Source organism: Anabas testudineus, chromosome 18 (assembly GCF_900324465.2).
Source record: "Anabas testudineus chromosome 18, fAnaTes1.2, whole genome shotgun sequence".
Taxonomy (NCBI): Eukaryota; Metazoa; Chordata; class Actinopteri; order Anabantiformes; family Anabantidae; genus Anabas; species Anabas testudineus.
In genome coordinates, this window is record NC_046627.1 from 25,134,071 (window position 1) to 25,154,027 (window position 19,957).

Here is a 19,957-nt window from a genome sequence, read left to right on the forward strand (position 1 = left end):
AGTCCAATCAGAGGACAAAGTTTGGGACAGAGTTTAATCCAATTGGTCCAACACTTTAACCTTTTATTATTTGCCTCCAATCCTAGGGGAACAGACAGCCTGCAGGGCGATGACATCACAACCAGAGTGAAATAACAACAGAAGGAATGAGGAACAAATGAGTTTCAATCCTAAAGCCAAAAGTAGTGACTTTACTGGTTCGTCTTGTTGTTGTTTTTGGAAAGAAAACGTCGGTAGAACATGAGGAAAACGAGGAGAAACAGCTGGCTCAGACAAAGAAAAACAGGATGAGAGACATAAACAAGAGATTTTTTTATTTTATTTTTATAATTAATGAAACATAACACTGAGGGAAAATTTTAATCTGTGTCCTAAAAATGCACAAAATGCAACATCAAAGCTGCTCAGTGATGGGGAGAAAGACGAGGAGAAAAAGACGATGGGAGATGAATGACATGGAGTCAGATAGCTTAGAGAATGCGTCCGGGGCTAAACAAATATTTACAGTGCATCCTCCTCTGTGTTTATGGCTGGGTTTATGACCACACTCTCGCCCCCCCCCCCCCTCCATCCCAGACTTTTTCATTTCTTTGATCTCTACTAACAGACAACACTGTCCTCCAGGTTCAGAGTGCTGTTTGTCCTGACTTTCTATTATGCACAACAGTTCTTTTGCTATCCAGTGTATGTGTGTGCGCGTGCGCAATCTTCTCAAAGTTTTCTCTACATATCAACGATTCCCTCGGTCTCTCTCTTTTCCACTGTCTCACACACACACAGTTAATGTCAGTGCTTGTGTTCTATGTCTAGAAAACCAAGGGAGTCTGTTAGAAAGATAAAAGAGGATTTAATGGAAGGAGGAGAGAGAGGCTAGAAAGAGCATACGCTTTTGGCCTGAGGAATTAATTTCTCCACAGACCTTTGTTCAAGGTTTTCAACGCTCTACAATCAGACTTCTGTTCCGTCTACATAAAATAAAGTAATAAAGCCTAGAAGAGTGGAGTTTCATGCTAAAGTAATGTAAAACATGCTTGTCACTGACATCAGTGACTATACATTACCAAATATTTAACATGTAATATCTAATAATATAGTGTTTAATAGTAGTAATCTTCTTCAAGCAGATCAGTCACTTTTCACCATAGCATTACCTAATCACACAGTTTCCTCTTCTCCTGCATTTCAACAAGGACAGTGAAAAATATACCAAAATAATATATTCATATATGCTAATGTTGAAATTCTGTCACACACTCCTCCATTTAACAAGCGATCTTAGCTGGTCTTCTGATATTTTGTCTTTTAGGAGGCGGATATTCTGGATATCAGCACAATCAGGGACACGAGAAGAGGAAAGTACGCCCGATCACCAAGGGTTGGTAATGTGTGTGTGTGTGTGTGTGTGTGTGTGTGTGTGTGTGTGCATGCACACGCATTAGAGAGAGAGAGAGAGAGAGAGAGAGAGAGAAGCTATCATCTCCTGCTGCTGGCGACTCCGACCAGCCGTGTGATGCTCAAGTGTAAATGTCACCCAAAGATGTGCATGTGTCTACTGTATGTGTGTGCTTCCTCTCTCAGCTGATGGTGTAAAGGTGACAGAGCGCTAATGAGGCTGCTGACAGATGGACTGTCAGACAGGAAGTGATATAAGTGACTGTTGGCAAGGAAGTCATTGTGTAAGAGGGCTCAGAGTTCTCACTAGTGGTGTCTACCTACAGTGTAACTTTGGTTGGGTTTGACCAGGTTCTTCCTGTACAGTGTTTTCTGTAGTTGGGGCGTTCAAAATGAGTCTAATGCTGCTGCAGTTAATACACTGCCTGTCCAAAAAAAGTCACCTGGATTTAACTAAGCAAATGTGTAAGAGCCTCCCATTGGATAATTACTGCATGGATGATTATTTTCCAGCTGCCAATAAGTTATTTAACCCTAACTGATGCCGTGGGTATCCTGCACATCCTGCAGTTGTAGAAAAGATATTAATTAGTTTCAGAAGGTTCAAACTATTGGCATGCATCAAGTAAAGAATTCAGTTTACTAGGAAGCATAAAGATTGGACTCTGGATCGATGGAAGAAGGTCATGTGGTCTGATGAGTCCAGATTTACCCTGTTCCAGAGTGACGGGAGCATCGGGTTAGAAGAGAGGCAGGTGAAGTGATGCCTAGTACCTACTGTACAAGCCTGTGGGGGCAGTGCTATGATCTGGGGTTGAATGAGGTCAGCTGACTACCTGAATATACTGTATGACCAGGTTATGCCATCATTTTTTATTCCCTGATGTCACGGGCATATTTCAAGATAACAATGTCCGGATTCATCAGGTTCAAATTGTAAAAGAGTGGTTCAGGGATCATGACACATCATTTTCACACATGGATTTACCACCACAGAGTCCAGACCTTAACCCCATTGAGAATCTTTGGGATGTGCTGGAGAGGACTTTGTGCAGCAGTCCGACTCTCCCCTCATTAATAAGATCTTGGCAAAAAATTAATGCAACTCTGGACGGGAATTGAATGTGCATTTAAAACTGTAATCTGAAAGGTGTTAAGATAATTGTCAGTCAACGCTGCAGGTCTCCAGCATTTAGCATCTTTAGACACATTGTGTATCCTGCAGTCTTGCTCTTTCTCTCTTTGGCATTATTGACAGTTTTAGGGGGCAGCTGTTTTTAGCAAAAACAAAACAATAAACTGCTAAAATGAGCTGACAGACAGATCAGAAACTAACTGGTGAGCATAGTGGATCATTTAGCAACTAAAGAGTGAAATATTTCCCTGAGGAGCTGCTAAAGAGCAGAGCTAAAACAAGAGCAGCCGTCGGACTTGAATTACTCAGATGGGCAGAAAAACATTCAGAAGCAAAGTCCCCAACACTCTGTAAAAGCCACAGAGCACAGGACAGTTTTACAAGGTTTATTTCTTTGGTAGAAAGCATTTCCAAAGAATATTGTTAAAGCAGACACTGTTTTTGGAAAGCCAGGTTGCTGTTGATGCATTTAAGTTGGTGTTTTTAGGCCTTCGCGTCTGCTCGGCCTGGACAGACATACTGTACATGTAAACTACAACGCTGCTTTTTAGCAGAGGCCTACACCCACAATGCCGTATTTTGTAATATGGGCAAGCCGATCCTTTAAACTGTTGTTTGTACTGTACGTTTTGTGCACTGTTATTAAACTGAAATGCGAGTCGCAGAGAGAGAGATGGAGAGAATTCATAATTGATAGAGAGACACTGAGTGGTAGAGAGAGAGCTGGTGGTGGAGAGAGAGCAGTCTAAAAAGGAAGAAAGAGTCATTTGGTTAATTAGATCAGAGCGCTGCATCATATTTATGATTCCCAAGAGACAGGAGATATGGACAAAGTCTAAGAAGGATGTAGAATTGGAAACTCGCGCCAATGTTGATTTCAATATGTGCCATGTTACTATCCTTTCAGTGCAGGGAGTATGAAAGTGTTTGTGTTTGTTAGGACATGCGATTGCTCGAACTGATGGGTGAAAACAGCGAAGGGAAAATGGTATCGATCGTCCATGGCAGTGACCTGGTCAACATCTCCTTCCTCAACGTAGTGGCCATGACCGAAGATGAAGCGAAGGTAACCATGGACACGATCATCCTGAAAATGAGGATTAAAAATATTCACAACATTTCTTCCTTCATAACATGTTTTATACTTCGTTTTGACCTCAAACAGATTCTCTCATTCTCGTCTGCGTGTGTGTATGTGTGTGTTTCCAGATTTGGACAGAGGAGCTCTTCACGTTGGCCACAAACATACTGTCCCAGAATGCATCGCGGCACACCTTCCTCCGCAAAGTGTAAGACGTTGCACGTGTCTTCTCTTGACGTTCGACTGCTGTAGATTATAGACCATCAACACTCGTCTCTCCTTCTACTTGTCTGCTTCAGGTACACCAAGTTAAAGTTGCAGATGACTCAGGATGGGAAGATTCCATTGAAGAAGTGAGAAACATGCACATCAACCACTGTCTAAACGCTAACCAGATTGTTATACGGCGCTGTCCTCAACTTCTTCTTTCTTTTCCTCTTTTCTGTCTTTCTTCCACTTTCTCTTTCATCTCGTCTCTACAGTTTACCTGTAGTTTATCTCCATGCGCTGTTGACTCTTCTGACTTGCTTTTTAAATCTTCAGATAAACTGCACCATGAATAGTTTGAGCTCAGTTTTGATGAAAATCCTTTTGAACTGTGGTTGTTTCTCTCCAAACTCTCTGTTTTGCAGTTTTCACAAGATGTTTTCAGATAAAAAGCGGGTGGAAATGGCGCTGGTGCAGTGTGAACTTCTCTCTAACAGGGTATGCATTGAAAGCGATCACCGACCACAGAGATGCATAAGATATGTGTGTGTGTGTATCATCACGGTTCACACATGAAAACAAGTTGAAAATGACCTCAGTCTATCACCTTTGTTTGTTACATAGCATTGAATGTTGTTGACTGAATTTACAGCTGCAGTGGTTTGAATGTGGGAAATTAACAGTCGCTCCCCAGAAGGAGCAAATAATGTTAAAACACCAAAACTTAATTCATTCATATTTCCTGAACTCTAAACTCAAAGCCTTGCGCATGCTTGTATCACCAATGTAAGGTAGGGCAGGCCGGTGGTTTGGTAGGTGAAACAAAGTTTCTTGTGTCTTGATCGGCCAATGCAATCTTTCCCAAAAATCAGTTTGGAGTCACAAGACATTTATTTTAGAACAAGAGACCAGATTGTGGACACTGCACTGTCAGCGTTTCTCCATGTACCGCTGTACTATGGCGCCTCCTGCTGGCTACATAGAAAAAGACATAGCAGGAAAGAGCTGAAGATCCGAGCCACAGTTATTAATGTTATTTGGTGCCATTCAACACAAGTTTAATCCCCGGAATATAGAGTGTATAATACTAATAGATTAGATAAGTATGTGTTCTGTTGTAAAAGTAGGAGTGAGTGGCCGTCTGACTGTGTCGTCCTCTTCACACCTCCACAGAGAAACTAAATCTGCAAATGTTACTAGTTCAGTTCTATGTCAGTCTCATAGGAAGGGAGGAAATCACAGGTTCATGTCCCACTTTGCTTTTCTGAAGGTTCATCATTAAACAGGAGTTTAATGACTTTGGGGTCCACGAAAAAGCTTTCTGCTCACTCCTCTTCGCTCTCTCTCTGCAGTTAGAGGGAATAAAGCAGGACGACTTCACGTGGGAGGCCTTCCAGAAGTTCCTGGACAGCCTCTGTTTCCGGCCTGAGATACAAAGCATCTTTGAGGAATGGTATGTGACATGTAAATTATGCTTTCACAAGCGTGCGCTGTTTATTCCCTTTTGTTCTGGCCAGAATAAAATTTCAACCCCAAGCCCAAATCCTTTAGTAATGATGCTCTAGATATATTTTTAGGATTCCTAGTAATGACAAGCGACTGTAAATAACAACGTGACATACACACTTTTGTCCTCGCTCCAGTGGCTCTAAGAAGAAGCCGTTCATCTCTATGGACCAGTTAACGGACTTCATCAACCGCAGGCAGAGAGACTCCAGACTGAACGAGGTGCTGTACCCCCCGCTGAAAAAAGAGCAAGTCCGGCAGATCATGGAGAAATACGAGAAAAACACCGGCCAGTTAGAGAGAGGTTAGTAGCCACAAGCGTGTCTGTCTATTTCAGTCTCAGAGCTTTAGAGATGTCTGTTTGTCCTGTATTGACAGTGAAATAATGCTGCAGCAAAGATAAATGTTGTGTTTATTACTTCTCAGTAATGAAGTCATCAGGAAACAGTGATTTATTTTTTACATTCCTGAATCTAATACCACTAAAAGAGACTGAAGACCAATAACACTCTACATTGCATCTGTTTGTCCTAAAGTGAGATTGAGATAATTCTAATTATAGCTTCTCTGTATAATGGATTTCCTTGACTTTATAAGACTTTAAAGTTCATACAGGTTATCCTCATATAAAATCCTTTGCAGTGGACATATCAAGTTCTTCTACTGTGCGGTTCACTTTTGTTACCAAACAACCAGAATGTGGGAATTAGTCACAAATCACATTAAATGTCTACATGTTTTGCTGTGGTCCTCTGTGAAGAAAATGTACACAACTTGCTGTAAGACGATCCAATTTCCAGCCCACAGTGTTTAGTCCTGAACTAGAGTTGCCCTCTGTGGTGGTGCCAGTACTAAAAGACCCTTTTGCTGTTATGATGAAACATATTGGACTGACCAAGGCTATCTTACTGTCTTTCTCTGTGTCTCCCCCTCAGACCAGATCAGTCTACAGGGTTTCAGTCGGTATCTGGAAGGAGAGGAGAACACTATAGTGCCACCAGAGAGGCTGGATATCATTGACGACATGAATCAACCACTGTCTCACTACTTTATCAACTCTTCACACAACACATACCTCACAGGTAAAAACACAGACAGTGGGATCTCAACATGTGTGATTGTTCATGAGATGTGTTCATATTTCCATGCTTCATACTTTTAAGTCCGAAAGTAGATAAAGAAAACCCAAAAAGACAAAATAATAATTTTTAATCATAATTTTAGTGAGGAAAATATTCTAAACTTATGTATTTGTGTGTGACAAATGATGTGAACCTCTATAGTGATCAACACCAAGATTACAGTGTGTAATAGTCATAGGGAAGTCATGACCAGCATCAGGACAATATTAAACTGAAGTGTGTGCGTGGCACAGTTGCAAGGAGGAAGCCGTCACTGTTCAAATAGAACACTGCTTCCCGTCTGCAGCCTGCTCCAGGCCATGTTGAAGCCGGCAGTTCCAGTAATTTCAGTGACCGACGGCTACTGGAAGATGTTCCCTAAATACATGAGTCATTGCACCAAAGAATGATTATACCAGAAGTTATGTGTAATTAGTTTGTCCCATTTGTCTAACTGGGTTCCCTTTGTCTAGGTTCAGGATTAAAATCTGATTATGTTTATGCACAACTAAAGAAAAACTCTACAACCTTTTACTGTCCACGCCTCCAAATAGACGCCCATAAGTAAATGTTTCATATTTATATGTAGCAGTTTGTAGTTAATCTTTTGGATCTTTTCCTTCCTTCCCTGTGTCTGTTTTCAGTGGGGCAGCTGACTGGCCTGTCGTCGGTGGAGATGTACAGGCAGGTGCTGCTGACAGGCTGTCGCTGTGTAGAGCTGGACTGCTGGAAGGGCCGACTGCCAGATGAGGAGCCCTACATCACCCACGGCTTCACCATGACCACCGAGATCCCCTTCAAGGTGGGAGTCGCTACATTTGCCCTGTCACTTGTGTCACTTTGCAGTTCATTCAGGTCCCTTTTCATTTTTGACAGATTGTGTTTAACGACTCCACTTTTAAGTCTTGTGACCCTCTCCCTGCAGGAAGTGCTTGAAGCGATAGCTGAGAGTGCTTTCAAGGCCTCTCCGTACCCTGTCATCCTGTCCTTTGAAAACCATGTAGATTCGTAAGTAGCATGAATGTATGTATGAATGTATCTCGGCATGTGGATTCAAATAGACCAATATCTTGTGTTATGGATCAGCAATTAGTCTGATGCATTCATAATCACACCAGAAGTTAAGACCAAGGCTTTGATTGAAAGCTTTATAACATAGACAGTTACATGAAAACTGATGATTGAAGGCACGTTGAGTTTAAATTTAAGGTTTAAGTAAACCAGACTCTAAGCTGTGTCTGTGGTTGTTGTGTTAGGGTCAAGCAGCAGGCGAAGATGGCAGAGTACTGCAGGACCATCTTTGGAGACGCCCTGCTCATTGATCCACTGGAGAAGTATCCGGTAAGACTAATCTCCAGGCACATCCTCCAAAGAATTCACTAATGCGTTACACATAACATTCGATTGTCTTCATTAGCACATACAGCATACCGTAGGTCCCAATTGATGCTGATTAATGTTGTTAACGTGTGTTTTTAATATGAAATGTTGTACGATCCTTTTACCAATCAGCCGTGTTGTTAATAAAACTGCAAACCATGAAATACGATTAAAACAGAGGGTGAAACGATCAGATCAGCTTCCGATTGTTGATCCCTTTGTATGGAAACACAGCCTCGTTAAATTACACAACACACAACATGGCTCTTACACTTACAGTGTGTTCCCTGATTTATTTCATTCTGTTTCTTGTGTTCACATTCCCAAGACTTGCTCGTATGCCGTGGTAATAATGTGCACGTATGTTTCCAAGTGTCATGAGTCATCCTCTCATCATTTACATTTCTGATACAGAAAACACTGTGATTGGCCCTGTATTAAATCTGGATAATATGTTGTGACTGCTGCTCTACCCATTTACTGTGACCTTGTTCACAGGGGCTTCCTGACTTTTAGTCCAGAACAAGTTACTCATCTCACTCAGAAAATTATAGGACGTGTGTTTCTTTTATCTTAACCCTTCATATGCTGGGTTACAAGCTTTCTAATATTCTTGTCATCCTAGTCCCTACATATTTCTCTCACCACATTTGCATTTGCAGCAATAAATGTCTTAAAAACACTGGTAAAACCCTTTCTAATGGCATCCCCTTGTTTGTTGTTTGGTTGTTGTTTGTATGCGGCTGTAGCTGGCCCCAGGTTATCCGCTCCCCTCACCTCACGAGTTGCAGGGGAAGATCCTCATTAAAAACAAGAAGAACCATCGCCACCGACCCTTGAGTGGCAGCATCCGACGCAGGGAGATGGGAGAGCAGTCGTCACCCAATATGGGTATGCAGACAAAGCTGTAGCGATGAAAGTGACTGTTTGTGATTGTATGTAACAATACAGCAGCTGATGTTGCTGGTTCCATCTCCTCTGTTTGTAATATATCACACCAGCCTCTAGTAACTACTGCACATGGATGTGTGTGATTATAGCTGATAGTGTGCTGTGTTTGTTGTAGACTGTCCTTTGACGGACAACGAGGGAGGCCAGCTCCTGTCCAATGGGGAGGAGAAGCTGGCTGAGAGGATGGTCAAAGATTTGGAGCCTCGCAAGTCCATCGGTTGGTTGAATTTAAAAACTGGATGGATGATTAGAAAGGGTGCCAGCGTGATGTATGTTTTACATATATTTAAATATTTTACATTCTACCAGGATGTGAGGGAGAAAGCGAGGAGGAGGAGGAGGATGATATAGTAGAGCTGAAGAAGTTAAACACTGACGAGGTGAGAACCATCAGCAGCAGGACAGCAGGACTGTTTGACTGGCTGATGAACTGATTAATGGATCAGTGGTATCTATCCCCTGCAGGGCACAGCAGGCAGTGAGGTGAAAGCCACAGAGGAGATGTCGTATCTCGTCAACTACATTGAACCTGTCAAATTCAAAGGCTTCGAAGTGACAAGCAGTAAGTCTTTGTGTGTTTCTGTCTGTATGTGAGAGAGAGAGACGGAGATAGGGCGATGTCTTCTTTTGTGTAGAGAGAAGACAAGCTGTGTGAGGCTTGACAAGCTCAAGCTTGTAAACGTCTATACAAACTTACAGTCACGTGTACCATCTCAATCAGCTGCTTGTTGGTCTTTTATTCTCCTTTTCCTCATCCTGTGTTTTTACTCATTTTCTGTCCCGCAGAGAGGAGGAAGTACTTTGAGATGTCTTCATTTGTGGAAACCAAAGGCATGGACATCCTGAAGTCTGACCCTGTCGACTTTGTTGAGTATCCTTGCAGCCTTGTTGTCCCTTTAAAACACCATCTTCTTTTGAGGAGTAATATTCATGGCATGTTTTCAAATGCCTGTTTTGTGTTTAGAGCCTTCATGAGGATGCAGACTAGTGACTCCAGGAAAACAAAATAGTAGTACTGTTGATTTCTAACCTAAACTAAACCTGGAGACGTTGTTAGCCCTCTATCTGCAGGAATTTACAGATTGGCCTGAGCACACATTTGCCACTCTGCATCTGTGTGCAGCATTAATCCTTAACAGCACTAATCCAGGTACAATAAGAACCAGCTCAGCCGAATCTACCCTAAAGGCACGAGGGTGGACAGCTCCAACTTCATGCCTCAGATCTTCTGGAACATCGGCTGCCAGATGGTGGCTCTTAACTTTCAGACTCCTGGTGAGTCTTTGTTTATGTCAGATTTATGTATTTCAACATTTCTTCATTTGGTCTGTATTTTTACATGCTGGTCTGCTATCTCAGACCTCCCCATGCAGCTAAACATGGGGGTGTTTGAGTACAACGGCCGCAGCGGCTACATTCTGAAACCTGAGTTCATGAGACGGACGGACAAACACTTTGACCCATTTACAGAGAACATAGTGGATGGGATTGTCGCTAATACAGTGAAAATTAGGGTAAGGAGGCGTTCAGTGTGTGTCATCGTGTGATTAATGTGATCTTTGTAAGTAAATACGAAACCATTAAGCGTTTCTAGAATTAATATGTGCACTGTAACATCCACCAGGTGGTCTCGGGCCAGTTCTTGTCAGATAAAAAGGTGGGTGTGTATGTGGAAGTAGACTTATTTGGACTTCCGGGTGATACAAAGAGGAAGTACAGGACCAAAACATCCAATGGGAACTCGCTAGACCCTGTGTGGAATGATGACACGTTTCTCTTCAACAAGGTAATTCATGCCTATACCAGGATTTCCATGCCCTTCATCTTCTGTCCTTTAACTCCTGTGGCACTAACTCCCGTCTCTTTACAGATTGTCCTCCCTACTCTGGCCTCTTTGAGAATAGCAGTGTTTGAGGAAAATGGCAAGTTTGTTGGACACCGGATCCTTCCTGTGTCGGCCATAAGACCTGGTTAGTACAGACGCGCACACACACAAATACCCATGAGCACACCATCATATTGTCAAGCATTTACAGAAGTTAATTTCCTGTCATGCCTCTGTTCCTTTTACTGATCAGCACCAAGGTGCAGCAGGTATTTACTTGTTTCTTTCTTCCTTCTTCCCTTCCGTCCTGCTAGGCTACCACTACATCAACCTGAAGAATGAGCTAAACCAGCCTCTCCTCCTGCCCTCTCTGCTGGTTTACACTGAGGCTCAGGACTACATTCCCAATGAACACCAGGGTAATTCTCCCAGCTTTTTGGGAATTGGCACTGAAATTGATAATGTAATGGTTTAAATGATTAGCTTCTCAGCTGAACTGACTCTTACCTCAGCTGTTTTCTCATTCATCTTATTCTGAGCATGGAAGTGAATGAGCATGTTTCCTTAAAAGTTGAACTCTTCCTTAGTGATTAGACTAAAGGCTTGAAAGCAAATTCATTCAGTTTAGATCCAGTTACCCAAGAAACCATAAACACTGATCTTAGTCAGAGCAATATCAGTTTTTAAAAATGCGTTTACTTTGCAAAAATCTCAGTCAAGTGTTGAGATCTTATATTACAACTCTCTGCCACTAATCCAAAATGAATGAACTTGTGGACCTGTCATTAGGTTAGGCTACTCTTTGTTTAGTCTTTTCATTCTATGTGTTAATGTGAATCCTCAGAGTACGCAGAAGCTCTGACCAACCCCATTAAACATATCAGTATGTTGGACAAAAGAACGACTCAGCTGGCTGTTTTAATGGAAAACAGTGAGGTAAGAAGGTTTGGTTACTTTGCAGTGTGTGTGTGTGTGTGTGTGTGTGTGTGTGTAAAGGATTATATATATAATATATATATATATATATATATATATAACATACACACAGTGAGGAACAGAAGTATTTGAACACCCTGCAATTTTGCAAGTTCTCCCACTTAGAAATAATGGGGGGGTTTGAAATTCACATTGTAGGTGCATTGCCACTCTGAGAGACAGAATAAAAAAAGAAAATTCCAGGAAATCACATTGTGTGATTTTTAAAGAATTTATTTGTCTTGCACTGCTGAACACAAGTATTTCAACACCTGAGAAAATCAGTGTTAATATTTGATACAGATTACATGATTTGAAACCATGATGGCGTAGTGATCTACCGACAGTGACCTTTGAAGCTGTCGTCCCAGCTCTCTTTATGTTATTGACCAGCTCCTCCCTTGTAGTTCTGGGCTGATTCCTCACCTTTCTTATCATCAGTGATACCCCATATGTATATACACATACACACACTCTGTATTTAATCAGTCCTAACTGTCTGATCTATTGTTTTTTCCCAGGATGTCCCCGCAGCGCCCAAAGAGAAAGAGTCCAAGAAAGAGACTGAAGCCATCCAAGGAGGTCAACTGCCCTCCACCTGCAACCCTCCGCCCCCGAAACCTTCAGATGATGCCCCTGACATGATCAAACCAGCTCTGCTTGGTAGAGGCACACACAAATAATTTAACTAACGTCATTACACGCGTGCAATACATGTACACTTTACTAGTAGCTATACTGCAGCGATCCTTCAACCTACTTTCCACTTTTTGAGCGTTTCCCAGAAAAAAGAACCCCACCAGTAGAGTATCCATGTTGTTTCTCAATGAAGCAATGTTACACTAATTTGACACATGCATTACAGTGCTATACTAATGCATTGTAACACTGCCAGTCCATGTACCCTGACAGAACAGAAAACCATTAGCTAGTTTGTGTTATCACTCTCGTCATCTGTGTCAGTTGTTTTGTTGCACAAGCTCTTGTTTTTTACCCATCATCCGTTTGACACATACTGTCTGTCTGCTTCCTTCCCTGTGTGTGTGTGTGTGTGTGTGTGTATGTAGCATCATCTCATAGGGAAGAACTCATAGCCATTGTTCTGGGAGGTAAGGTCATCCCATCACAGCCATTTCCACATAGAAATAAATGAATTCATTTCTGAGTGTAGAAAAGTTCTTTGCTGGTTATTGTTTTAGGACCTAGCAGTCAGCAGGGTTTACATACTGTAAATCAACTGGCCATAATGCTCTGTCTGTCTCTCAGACATCCAAGTCCAAACCATAGAGGATTTGAGGCAGCATAAGGACTATGTGAAGCTGATAAAGAAACAGAAGAAAGAGCTCAAAGAGCTGCGGGCCAAGAACCTCAAAAAGGTACACACACAGGCAGACGCCTACTGTATTCAGCTTTTCACTGTGCGGTAGAGTTTTTCAGTTCTGCATTGAAAATAGATGTGAAAACTACGTAACAAACTGGTTTCTCCTGCTGTGTGAGCAGGTGTGGAATCTGAGTAAGGAGCAGAAGAATCGGAGTAGCCAGCTTCAGTCTGACACCCAGAGGAGACGCAGTCAAATGGAGAAACATCTCAAACGTAGCATCAAGAAAAAGTAAGGATGGGAGATGGATGGTGGAGGGGTCAAAGCTTCAGAGGAAGTAGGAAAAGCACATGGCAGAAGAAGAAAGGTTTCTTAAACTTGCATAAATGCAGACGCATTGTCAAGTAATAGTGTGTGTGTGTGTGTGTGTGTGTGTGTGTGTGTGTGTGTGTGTGTGTGTGTGTGTGTGTTTGTGTGATCAGCGAGCCCCATGAGCCGGTGCAGCATCAGCTGAACGCACTGGATCACGAGCTTGAGAAGCAGACGCTCCAGCTGAAAGAGGGGCAGATGCAGGAACTGTTGAAGCTTCGGCAAGAACTTCACATACAGGAGAGAGAGAAGCAACATGCACAGCTGAAAGAGGTAACAGCAACACACACACACAAACACACACACACAAATATACACACCTGTTAACTGCTCCGGTGTTGTTTTGTTTTGTTTTTTAGGCCTTTGAGAAGTTAAAGCAGACTGCAAATGAACGCTACGCATCTCAGCTGAAGAAGCTCAAGGAGACGTGTGAGAAGTGAGTGCAGCTGTTTCACCTTGGAACCCAGAAATCATAGCTAGAGTGACTTTTTCTGCTTTTGATAAATGTTATGAAAGATGTGAATATGTGGCCTTTGTGTCCGCAGGGAGAAGAAAGAGCTTCAGAAGATCCTGGACAGGAAGCGTCAAAACAGCATCAGCGAAGCTCGGAACCGTGAGAAAGACAGGACTGAAGTGTAATTCATTTGACTTGTTTCAAAGCAGAGGCTCTCAGCATTACTGGATATGTTTGGTGGCCAGGCTTGTTTGCTTTATTTATTTATTAATTTTTTCATGTTTTTCCTTTTCTCTCACTCGCTCTTTCTCTTCATCTTTCTGCCTGTCTCTGTAGAGACCTGAACGACATCAACAGAAAACACATTCAAGAGTCGGTTGCCTCAATCCGTGGGGTAAGTACAGACTGTAGCACACACACACAGCACACACTCTCTCTTATCACTAGCAGTCCTCAAAATGTCCATAATCTGCTTTATAGCACATTTTTTTGCTGTTGTCATCAACTTTTCTCCACTCCTCAAACAATATCTTCTCCACTCATAATCCACATTGCCATCCTTCCTCCCCTCATCCTAATTTCCCTTTTCCTCTGGTTTCCCACCGTAACCCTCAATTCCTCCTTCTTATATTTCCTTCCTTGCATCCTAGCTGGAGCTGGCTCAGGACAGAAGAAAGGACAAACTAATTTCAAGACAGAAAGAGGTGCTGAAACACATAGACGAGGAACTTTTTCCACAGGTGAGCAAATACGCACAGTGACTCATGCACACAGTGAGCAGTCTTTTAATAACTGTCCGTCAGTTTTGTTACTGTAACACACCATGAACACAACAATCTGTCACAGAGAAAGCAGCCGCTGAAGGCTGCTAAAGCAATGGAGACAGGTCAAAAGCTAGTTGGCCCCAGCTAAACTGCTAAACCTCTGCTACAACTACCATTAAATCACATATAACATATAAAAAGGTAAAAAAATAGAACTACAGCCTATCGAGTTGTGACACATTTTGCCAGCCTAAAAGATACTGCTATCTGGCACTGTAGTGCAGCAGAGTTCTTGTATATAAATGTTATGGTTTTGGGAAATATTAGTGTTAGGAATATTTTGACATTTCAGAGTCAATAACTATTCCTTTAACACTAATATTTCCCTGGTGTTTCTCATCTAGATGAAGTCTCAGCTGGAAAGGGATCTGGAGGAGGAGTACAAGCGTCTGCCTGAGGAAATCTGTCAGCACCTTAAGATGGAGCTCCAGAACAAAGGTCTCGAAAAGGACGCTGTGTTGTCATTCTTACCCAATCACAGCAGCCCCAGCAAGGGCTCGGACCCGCCTTCCAACTGCTCCACGCCTTCGTACCCATCGACGCCCAATCAGAGCACCTGGAACAGGAGCATGGACAATAGCACCGTTTCACTGGCCGACTCCAGTTCCTCGTCGACAACCCCAGTCCTGTCGGAGGGGGAGATGTCGATCAGTTAAAACTATTACTTGTAAAAAGGAAAATGCATACATGCATTCATCTAGGGTCTATAATTATTATAATGTGGGAAAGTAATGATGTAGATTATAAACTAATTTTATTCCTTTTTTTTATCACGGACTGTTGTCTACAGAGCACACACAGATTTTTTATTTTGCTGTTTTTGTCAGATGACACATGACGACTTTTGTTGGAGGGTTTCGTAGAATCGTAATCACTATGTTGTTTTTTTAAAATAGATTTTAACGTCTTTTAAGAAAATGTTTTGTCTTGCTTTTAATGTCACATCTTTCAACCTTTCTTGGCACAAGTTGCATTTTTTTTGTCCGGTCAGTAAGCTTTGCTGTGGATTTTGCAGCATTGCAAGCTTTACGCCAGTAAAGTTAATGTTGTGGCTGGTCGGTGTATGGTCACACAGTTCATGCTGTAGCTATCTCTACGTGCAACATTTGTAAAAGTTGAGGAGTTTTGTTTTTGTTCAGGAAAACTAACACGAGAAAAAGTCTTTTCACTACAGGTTTTTAATATTTAGTTCCTAGCAACAGTTGACCACTGACATTTGTTTATAATGGTATTTCCTTTATAAACTATAAGTGTGCTGCAGGCACATTCAGCAACCACATGGCTTTTACACTTTAGCAAGTGAAAGTGATCAATATTGGCAAAAAGCTGAATTTTCATCCTGATTTTAAGAAAATGGCTGTAGTAATAGTAGCTGTCCAGCAAGGGGTGCTGCTGCCTGACCAGTTTTTTGGTGCTTTAAGCTGTCCATTCATCTAGCCTGGTTATCCTATTATACTGTACCCCAGCATGCACACACATATGCACACACACACACACACCTGCCCTGCCAAGGTTTGCAGCATCTTTAGTCAGGATAAACTCTCTGGTCCTAAAGCTCCAATCAAAATCCAGCCAAGGTTGCATGGGGGTCAGTCAGCAGACATCCATCTGGCTATAAAACTGTGTGGTTGTGTGTGTTTGTGTGTGAATGCTAGTGTGTGTGTCTTTCAGAGTAAGTGAGGAAAGATTTAAGTGATGTAACAATCTGACTTGGTAAATGCATATGTGAGGAGACATCTCTCTCTTGTTCAGCTTGACGCTGTGTTATCTACCGATGCATCTGTAGAATATCTGTCTTCACAGACACAAACGCACAGACACAAACACAGTTCACTAGTTCAGAGGCTATAATTTTAAAATCTGGAAAAGAAATCCTCTAAAATCCTCACACCATCCAATCTACCCCCCGTTTGAAAAAACTGATGTGCACACACACTCTCACGTTTTGCTTTGCATAGCTGTGGGGACATTCATTCACATAATGTTTTTCATATCTTCTTACAGTGACTATAGCCATTAGAACTAAATGCTTAATCCCAACCCTAAGCTAAACCTAAGTCTAACCTGAACCCTAAAACCAAAGCGTAATCTCTGAGACGGCACGTTTGAAGTTGTGTAGTCCGACAGAATGTCCACACAATGATTGTACTGAACTAATATTTGTTCACACAACCACAGAAAGACACACACTTCAGGGATGGAACTCAATAATGTAAGTAACTTAAAATAACTCTAAGAGGGAATTTGTGTGTGTGTGGCCAGAAGTTAATCTCTCGATGAGACATCTGCTTTTGAGGACACTAATACTTCCTGCTTAATGGAAAGAGTCTGCTCAATGTGTGTGTGTGTGTGTGTGTGTGTGCCTGTGTGTGTTGGTGCAGTTAGTTTGCCACTTTGGCGGTCTGGCCGACATCAAACAGTGCTTAAATAGTAACACCACTGTAGGAGAGAGTCTGTGGATTATGACTTAAAGCTGCACTATAATATCTTAATGTAAAACTTTTTTTCGTATTTTTAAGTCTAACTTGCTAAATGCTTGAGAGTATGCCTTCCCCTTGTCACTGAGGACATATAGATCGGCTCTATCTGCCTAAATGATTATGGGTTTCCAGTTGGATGTTGTGGCGATGAGTCCACAACTCAGTAAGAGATCACTGAGGTCGAATCATTCACAGGAGTTACAGGTTTTTTTTTATTTTTTAGGTTGCCTTATCAATGAAGCCTCAAAATGTAATTGTGGTAAACATAGGAACAGTTAATGTCAATTTATTTTAGGGTGAATATGTCCTTAAGATGGCCCACACAAGCTTAGTGGGTTACAATGATCATTTGAAGCCAAATATTGAATGTGGCATTTCGAAGCACAAACTAAACGGTACTTTAAGTTAAAAATGTGTCTTTGTCTCTGTCAGTACGTCCTGTAAACGACTGTATTTATTTCTTGGCTTTCTTTTATCCATTACCAGAGACATGGTTCTTTTACAGCAAAATGTTTGTGATTTAATTTTTTCTGTCTTACGTTGTTTGGGGGTTAAAATGATGCACTCTTTGTAAATGTTTTCTGTGTATATGTTTGTTGTATATGAACTTTACTACTGACCATAAGTGCTGCAGAGAGAGATGAGGTCGGGTGAGGTCGAGGAAAGAGTGAATTCAATTAGTGGTTTCTCTCTATGAAAGTCCTTGCTTGTGCTGTCTTGTCTGTCTGATTATCCCCCTGCACAAGCGTACACACACACACACACACACACACACACACACACACACACACACCACCCCTGTAAAGTATCATCTGTAAACTGAGCTTAAATTACTTTTTCTTTTGTTTGTTTATGTTTTAATTGATAGAACTATGTGATGCACGCTACTCCATAGAAAACCCCATATATCAAGTCCCCATGACAAATTCTTTATGTGCATATTTCAATGTGTATTCAAATGTACCTGTAATAGTTTAATAGTAAGAGAGCAACAACAATAACTCACTGGGGGGGGGGGTCAGCACTTTGTTTAAATGAACACACTGACCTCTTGATCTCTGGTATTATAGCAGCCAGCCTGGTCGCCTCTGGCCGTCCTGCAACTCGGCGTGCTTTTGCTCATGTATGGAATTTTAGACACTAATGTATACGGAGTATTTACTGTACAATGCACTCGGAGGCGAAGCCGCCCTGTCTTCTTGGATCAAATGGTTTTCATTTCTAGACAAGGTGATACATTCCTCACAGGATGTCTGCTTTTCAGGTCAAGGTGGTCCAAGCCATTCCAAGTCCAAGTTGGAAATATTCAGAGGAGCTGTTGTCTTTGTGAATGATTTCTACTTTATTAGTAGGTACTTGAGACTTTTGTAGGTGGTACTTCCATTTTTAGCTGACTTTTCATGCACTTTTATCACCGTTTTCACTGCTTGGAACAGACGACTTGTAATCCTGTGACATAGACATCAACACAACCACTGCTAGCGAAAGAGGACATGTTGAACAGAAAGGGAAGAATTTACTGTAGTGAGGAGCTGGTTGAAACCAAAGCAGAGCAAAAAGACGACTGGATGTGGGATTTCTAATCGGTGCCTACAGATGAACGCTAATGTTGCTTTCTGTGTAAGGTTGTAAATAAACAGTGGTTTGCTGACGAGTATTAGCGCTAGTAGGCAGGAATAAAGAGCAGCACTATCTTCAGTCTTTGGGTTTTACTGTTTACATGTGATCGTCTGGCATTTCTTATCATACTACAGGTTGGTGTAAATCGTTAGCATGTGCACTTTACATGTAGTGCTGTATGCGAAGGTCTCAAAGCTAATCCCGGGGACAACGCTGTTCTCACAGTTTGTGCAAAATGAATCAAACTCACAAATATAGTCTCTAAAAACATATTTGTAAGAAATTTAAACTCTGGCCTGTGCTGCCTTGGCACACACACACACACACACACACACACACACGCTTGTTTCATGTCATCCTTGAGCTTTAACCTCTGTTTATTTCTGTCCTGTTTATGTAGAAAACACTCATTTAAACAGACACCCACAATATCAAACTCTGACACCAACACAGCAGCGTACTATTAGGAGCCCCGCTCGCTGTAGCGTCACAGAACCACTCCTTGGTTTTTTCCTCTTCATGGACTTCTGGTGTGACTAGTGTCCCTCCGGCCCACCCCGAGGCCTGTAGCTGTCATGTCTCCTCTCCCTCTCTTCCTCCTCCACACTGTCCCATTTCCTCGCCTTCAGTTTTGACCATCTTTCTCTTTCGGGCTAGTTAAATGAATTAAAAGCTGTGTTCGTACACTTCAGATACAGTAGTGAAGACGGCATGCGATATACATTAGACAAGATACGTTGTTGAGATTTGTTGACGTTGTATATGTAGTGTATATGATTGTTGGACATAAAGGGAATACTGTAAAATGATCCAGATGTAATATTTGATTGTTCCATAATTAATATAAAGTGTGTGACTGAACATTCAGTAATAAACTTCCAACTTCCTGTTACGCAGCTGAACTTTGGCTGTTTTTTTTTTTTTTTGTTTTTTTTACCGTTCACCATCTTCAAAAACTTTTCACAAATGCAACACATCTCTTCTTAGTTTTACTCGTCATGACTGTGTTTTTTCTGTGGTTGATTGTGTAATTTTTATTTTTTTCCAGAGGCTTTTGGGGCACTTGGCCTCCATTCATTTGTAATGAAAAGCGTCCATTATTTAACACCTTTTGCTATATAATGTGTTTTGAGTTCATTCAGTCTGACAGACTGGGTTTGAATGCAGAGACGTGCTTTCACACGCTTTAATCCAGACACAGCATTTGCAGAAAGACTAAACTGCAAATCATTCAGCTTGCTTAGGTACTACTGAGCAGAAACTAGCTGCGTCTGCACTGTTTTTACTGCCCTGACAGTACGGAGAAAGTTATTATTAT

General features: G+C 41.7%; 1 protein-coding gene across 1 annotated transcript in view; it reads left to right on the forward strand.

Moving 5' to 3' along the window:
* plcb3 (phospholipase C, beta 3 (phosphatidylinositol-specific)) overlaps window positions 1-19,541 on the forward strand; it is a 44,663-nt gene extending 25,122 nt beyond the window's left edge. Inside the window, exons 3-34 of the mRNA XM_026352344.1 lie at window positions 1,307-1,375; window positions 3,468-3,593; window positions 3,737-3,816; window positions 3,908-3,961; window positions 4,241-4,313; window positions 5,168-5,268; window positions 5,459-5,625; window positions 6,257-6,403; window positions 7,087-7,244; window positions 7,368-7,450; window positions 7,699-7,783; window positions 8,572-8,713; window positions 8,889-8,990; window positions 9,083-9,153; window positions 9,239-9,335; window positions 9,560-9,644; window positions 9,924-10,048; window positions 10,133-10,287; window positions 10,398-10,559; window positions 10,644-10,743; window positions 10,913-11,017; window positions 11,443-11,534; window positions 12,095-12,236; window positions 12,641-12,682; window positions 12,840-12,949; window positions 13,074-13,183; window positions 13,375-13,534; window positions 13,621-13,697; window positions 13,807-13,896; window positions 14,052-14,109; window positions 14,366-14,455; window positions 14,884-19,541. Of these exons, the coding sequence (XP_026208129.1) occupies window positions 1,307-1,375; window positions 3,468-3,593; window positions 3,737-3,816; window positions 3,908-3,961; window positions 4,241-4,313; window positions 5,168-5,268; window positions 5,459-5,625; window positions 6,257-6,403; window positions 7,087-7,244; window positions 7,368-7,450; window positions 7,699-7,783; window positions 8,572-8,713; window positions 8,889-8,990; window positions 9,083-9,153; window positions 9,239-9,335; window positions 9,560-9,644; window positions 9,924-10,048; window positions 10,133-10,287; window positions 10,398-10,559; window positions 10,644-10,743; window positions 10,913-11,017; window positions 11,443-11,534; window positions 12,095-12,236; window positions 12,641-12,682; window positions 12,840-12,949; window positions 13,074-13,183; window positions 13,375-13,534; window positions 13,621-13,697; window positions 13,807-13,896; window positions 14,052-14,109; window positions 14,366-14,455; window positions 14,884-15,195 (3,570 nt within the window). The 3' untranslated portion in view covers window positions 15,196-19,541. The remainder of the gene's footprint in view (window positions 1-1,306; window positions 1,376-3,467; window positions 3,594-3,736; window positions 3,817-3,907; window positions 3,962-4,240; window positions 4,314-5,167; window positions 5,269-5,458; window positions 5,626-6,256; window positions 6,404-7,086; window positions 7,245-7,367; window positions 7,451-7,698; window positions 7,784-8,571; window positions 8,714-8,888; window positions 8,991-9,082; window positions 9,154-9,238; window positions 9,336-9,559; window positions 9,645-9,923; window positions 10,049-10,132; window positions 10,288-10,397; window positions 10,560-10,643; window positions 10,744-10,912; window positions 11,018-11,442; window positions 11,535-12,094; window positions 12,237-12,640; window positions 12,683-12,839; window positions 12,950-13,073; window positions 13,184-13,374; window positions 13,535-13,620; window positions 13,698-13,806; window positions 13,897-14,051; window positions 14,110-14,365; window positions 14,456-14,883) is intronic.
* Window positions 19,542-19,957: the final 416 nt, after the last annotated feature.